The sequence below is a fragment of the Tupaia chinensis genome, unplaced genomic scaffold, assembly GCF_000334495.1.
Source record: "Tupaia chinensis unplaced genomic scaffold, TupChi_1.0 Scaffold000683_1, whole genome shotgun sequence".
Taxonomy (NCBI): domain Eukaryota; kingdom Metazoa; phylum Chordata; class Mammalia; order Scandentia; family Tupaiidae; genus Tupaia; species Tupaia belangeri.
Window position 1 is genome coordinate 186,652 of NW_006160206.1, and position 5,801 is coordinate 192,452.

General features: G+C 45.5%; 1 protein-coding gene across 2 annotated transcripts in view; it reads right to left on the minus strand.

The window, feature by feature from the left end:
* Window positions 1–213: 213 nt before the first annotated feature.
* The window catches only part of BAG3 (BAG cochaperone 3), a gene marked incomplete at its 5' end in the record, with an annotated part of 27,350 nt that continues 21,762 nt past the window's right edge, over window positions 214–5,801 (minus strand). Inside the window, 2 exon segments of one of the 2 annotated variants that reach the window (XM_014592366.1) lie at window positions 214–1,572; window positions 5,143–5,544. In XM_014592366.1, the coding sequence (XP_014447852.1) occupies window positions 766–1,572; window positions 5,143–5,544 (1,209 nt within the window). 2 annotated transcript variants of the gene reach the window in all.

Sequence of the window (5,801 nt, forward strand, 5' to 3'; positions counted from 1 at the left end):
CTAGCTGAGTTCACGGCCTTAGGCCTTCCCAGGTCCCAGCTATACTCTGAGACTGTAACGTGGCCGGCACATTTGCTCATGAGCGAGGCAGGTAGAAACATCACAAATCCCAGGCCAGGCTTGTAAACACATCTGCCATTTATTCTGACTGAAACCAAGGACAGACAATTTTGATGCTGCCATTCTTCAAACTTTTAGAAACCACAAAAACCATTTTAGTTATATTTAACTTTATTTTTCTTTTCTTTTTAAATGTAGCATTAAAGCCATCCAACATACAGATATTCCTTACACATGGCTCCTTACACATTTTATTCTATCTAAAGTTACATATTTTAACTACGAGATGAAGAAAATCATCCCATTAAATGGCAACATTTCTGAGAAACGGGTTTCCTATATTTATGTGATGGGAAATTGACTCATCGATCCCCCACGACTCCTTCAGCCCAGAGCTGTAGGAAGACGGCTCACAATCACAACTAACGCATGGTGCCCGTCCAGAGAGGGCCCCCAATCAACAAGCAATGGGGTTAAACTTCTGAACAACAACTTCTTTATTTATACAGAATAAGAATACAGAAGAAAGCATCATTTTCTGTTTAGCCCTCTAATTAGTGTGTTTTGCCTCCACCCAAGTTATTGCGTACCAAGCGGCTATGAATAAGAAAAACCAACTGACTGAAAGTCCCTGAAATGCATGCAACTTAAAATCCCTAATGCACACAATCAGTTCCAAGTCTCCTGAAGTTTACTGAGTGGAGACTACGGTGCTGCTGGGTTACCAGCTGCATCTGTTGTGCTGCTAGGGTTTGGAGCTGCTGCCTCTTTGGCTGCCGGCTGCTGCGTCTCCGTCTGGGGATCTGCGTTTCCAGCACTTTTCTTGTCTGCTGCCATGGCACCCAGCTCCATGATGGCCTGAAGTGGTGGATCTGTCTCCAGGCTGCTGGGCTGGAGTTCATAAACCTGGACTTGACCTGGGACATCGATTGCTTTCTGCTCAAGTTTCTCCAAGATGGTCTGAACCTTCCTGACCCCATCTCTCCTGGCCTGGCGGACATCGGCTCGTCCTTCAGGGTCCACTGAATCTAGGGCCAGCAGCTCTTTGGTCAAATATTCTTCGATCATCAGGTACTTTTTGTCAGTCTTCTTGCCTTCGAAGTTGTCCACAGCCTGCTCCAGCCCTTGCACCTTCTCCAGGATGGCTTCCACTTTCAGCACACCTGGGTGCTTTGGGGGAGCTTCTGCTTCTCCTGGTTTGGGGGCAGTAGTTTCCACAGGGGCAGGGCTGGGGGCTACCCTCTCTTCTGCAGCCACATTCTTGGGAGAAGAGGGGACAGCAGAAGGGGCAGGACTGGGAGAAGGACAAGGAACTGGAGGAGAGGGCACCTTTACTTCCACCTTCTCAGAAGGAGGGGGTGGCTTCTGGGCAACAGGTTTAGAATCTGCCTCCTTGCGGATCACTTGAATTGGGATGTGTCCAGGAGTAACGTCTGGTCCAGCTGGGCCTGGCTTACTTTCTGGTTTGTTTTCAGGTTGGGATGCAGGTGGAGATTCTCGATGGGTCATGGGCTGCTGTGGAAAAAAACAGACACAAAGACATTTTTAATAACTAACTGAAAATCACAGGTAGTAGTTTATAGGTAGTACCAATCAGAAAGAAAACTGGGAATTTTTCTTTTTTTAAGTTTACCAGTATAAAAGATTTTCAAAACCAATCATCAGCCATTATAAATAAAAACATCAAATTAACCTTGGACATATGACTAAACCATTTGTTGGGCCTCCATTCATTCATCATCTTGGGCTATTTATGTTATCTTGCACTGAAATTCTCTGTAGATGGTATTCTTACAGCAATGAAAGGAAAACCAACATAATTTCAAAAATGAAAAGAGCAATAGCTCATGCTGACTGCTGAGCAGGGTAGTGGTTCTGACTCTGGGGATGCAGCCATGGAGTCACTGCCACTGGTCCTCCCTGCCTATCTGTGTAGAGAGCCAGCCTCTAATCATGGTGTGACCTTTTCATCTTATTTCAGAAAAGACAGGATCATCTTTAAACAACAACTAGCCAACATACCTATGACAGTCTAATGGTTTCTGACTAGACTGATGTATTTTATGAGAATAAGATGCTCCAGATAATTTGAGAATTTTCACTTGAGTGCATTGGTGTCAGAGCCTAACACTCAGTTACGATGCAGCATCTCCACACTGACCTGTGGCTGCACCATCTTGCATGCGACAGTAAATTCTAGCCATGGTTTTTTTGTTTTGGGGATTATTTTTTCAAAAGATTTTGTCATAGAGCACAAGCACTCGACAGAGAGGGGAAGTAAAAATCACTCCCCAAAGGGATGGCCACACTGCAAGACCTTCTCCTTCATTCGCCTTTTGAGATTTGGGGCATACATACACATGTGCCCAGCATGAGTTTCAAGCCAGTAGGTCTGGGATTTGAACCATAGTTGGCCATGTGGGAATCCAGTGCTTTAACTGCCATGCCACCTGCTGGCCCCCACCAGTCCTAGTTTTTAAAATGAGTTATGTTCAAAACAGATATATCTTGGCTTTCCTTGAAGTGAATACCTAAAATCTCTTTGAAGATGTCATACACCCTACTTGATCAACCGGGAAATACACATTGGACCATATTATTTCTAAAGTTCTAGATACTTGATGTTCAGTTAGGTCAAATCCTTGAAAGCCTCCAGAAAAAGAGAGCTTTGAATGAACTATAAAAGGGAGGCCACCATGAAAAGTTTAATGGAATGAAAGTAAGATTAAATATTGTCTCACTGATTATGGGAAATGTATGGGACAAATATGTGGGGAACTATTTCTCTCACAATGGGCACTTCTTTCCTAGGAATGCTGAACTGAGTAGGGGCTGGTGTGACACACAGCTGTTTTAAACACTAGCGGTCTCTTTTTCCTTTAAGTCTCTTTTGCCAACAATCCAGATATCCTCTACTTTGGCCCTTGCCACTTGAGAACCAACCACATGCCTCTCCTTGAGTTTTAGAAATACTGGCTGTGTAAGAAGCTGTGGCTTTGGAAACACTTTGAAGAGGGTGCTCTATGGACTGTGCTCTTCAAAAATGTCGAGGCCATGAAAGTGAATAAAGGCCAAGGAACCATTCCAATTAAAAGATACCAAAGAGAAGGAACAGTTACGCACACTGCTCATCATCCTGAATTAGATCCCAAAACAGGGAAAATGTAAAGGAGATTTTGAAAATGGACTGTATATTGAATAATATGGTAAGAATGAAATCTTGAATCTGATCATTTTCTTTTTTAAAAATAATTATTTTATTTAACTTTATTTACTTATTTAATTTGACCAGAGAGGGACAAAGGGAGAGAAAGAGAAAGGGGAAAGTGAGCATGCAAGCCGCCAGGTCCAGGACTCGAACTGCAGTTGCCATGTGGGAGTTTACCAACCCTAACCACCACGCCACCCGCCAGCCCCCTCTGATAATTTTCTTATAGTTATGAATGAGAATATCTTTTTCTAACAAAAATATCTGCTAAAGTATTTAGGGGCATAAGGAACATATGATGTCTATAGCTACCTCTCAAACAGTTAAATATATGAGATAATATAAAGAGACTTCAAAAAATTTGCAGAAAAATGGAATTAAAGGATGAGCTATTTTGACACACACAAAAAAAGTTTGAAATCCATGCACAGTTTTTTCACAACACTCATTTGCTGAACTTTTTAAAGATCTCTCATGTACACAGAGAAAAGAGATGACAGCAAATGCAGCAAAACATGAACAAATAGTGTATTGGGTGAAGGGTATATGGGACTCCTTTATATCATTCTTACAACTTTCCTCTAAGGTTGAAATTAATTCCAAATAAAAAAGCTAAGAAGATTGAAAAAGGATGATATGGGGCCAGCAGGTGGTATGGTGGTGAAGGCACTGGACTCCCACATGGCCAACTGCAGTTTGAGTCCTGGACCTGCTAGCTTGCTTCTTACTTTCTCTCTCTCTCCAGTGAGTGCACATGCCCTATAGCATATTCAGTCCCAGACCTGGTGGCTTGCTTTCTCACTTTTTTTCCCTCTCTCTCTTTCTCTCTGGTAAGCACACAAGACCTATAGCAACTTAAAATAATAGTAATAATAAAAGTAAAATTAAGTAAATAGTTCTTTAGAAAAGGAAAAGGATAAGCTCGATTCTAGGCCTGGATGGTGTCACCATGTGTAGCAAAAGGATAACCCACATGTGTTCACAGGGGGCTTTCCTTTTTAAAACTGGGGCACAGAATTAATTTGCCTGTTCATATAGCAGCCAGAGGGGGCCTGGGCTGCCCTGTTCTGCTGCTGAGCTGCAAGCTGCTCAAACTCAGTGATCTCCCTCCTCCAGGAACCAACTGCCCTACATGTCTCCCCCGGAGAGAGAGCAAACCTGTGCCCACAGCCATAGCCAGGTCAGGATGGTTTCCCATCCACTGCTGCTGGCTGACACATTAGCCAGGTACAGAGGGAGGAGAAAGGTGAAAGACATGGTTCTTGCTGTCTAACTCAGCACCAAGCCTAAAACATACAGCAGACACTTCTGAAATACATACACAGAATAATCACGTGCTGAACAAGAGGGACTCGTACAGTAACAGTAATGAGAGAGAAACATAAGTAGGCTGCATGGAAGAGACAAGACTGGTTCATCTCTTGGAGGATGGGGAGCACATGGGTCTGTGTGGGAATTCCAGAGAGTGAATTCAACGTGAGTAAAGGCACAGGGGTGGGAATGAGCAGGATGGGCTTGCAGAGCGGAAAGGGGAACCGTGAGGAGCCCAGAGATGAGGCTGGGCGTGGCAGTGGATGGAAGTGAAGGGCCCTGAGAGGATAAGGTGGGCATTAAGGAACCTGGTCCCAGGTACATGAATGACTGCAAGAGTTGAGTATCCTTTGCCACTAAGGCAGGAGTGAAAAATGACCAGCTGAGCAAAAGTTGCAGAAAGTGCATTCCTGATGATGACCAACAATTTGCAGAATCTCACTTTCCCCCCATTACGCATAGGTTAACTAGGCAGAACTGGTGGAGCAACCCAGGGCACCTGCAGAGTTACTTGGCCTGCAGTGGTGCTGCTGTAGTGTCTACCGTCACCTAACTTCCCATACCTGAGGCCGGTCGACCATGGTGTGCACTCGGATGGGTGACGGAGAGGGCGCCGGTGCGCTGCTTCTGGCTGGAGAGCCCTCCCTGCTTGACGCACCCCGGACGGGTGACCTGAATGGGGATGCAGCCCGCAGGGTCCGGGGCTCCCAGTCATCCCCCTGAATCTTGTGGTACACAGGCTGGTGGGTCTGGTATTCACTCTGCTGAGCTGGGTAGTGGGTCTTCTGGGCTTGGTGGAAGGAGGGCTGGGCTGCTGGCCGGGCGACATTCTGCTCGTGTATCACAGGGATGGGGATGTAGCCCCGGGGCAGCTGGTGACTGCCCAGGCTGCTCCTGGTGGAGGAGGGCAGGCTGGCCGAGGAAGACGAGGATGAGCAGTCAGAGGCGGCTGGAGACTGGGACCGCTGCAAGAGAAGAGGTAAAGGGTGTGACCCCTTGAACAAGCCCTCTACCCTGGCACTCCAACCATGCCTTCCACTGTGCACCTGCCCAGGGTAATGTGTTTGCTAACGTCCATCTGTAAATAGTTCAATTTTCAAAATATAGTGTTAAGACCAAGAGCCCTGGGGCCAAGAAATCTGGGTTCAAATTCTTAGTGGCTCAATAGTTTTTTTTTTTTTTTCTTGGAGAGGTTTTCACTATAGGATGTGTGCGCTCCCCC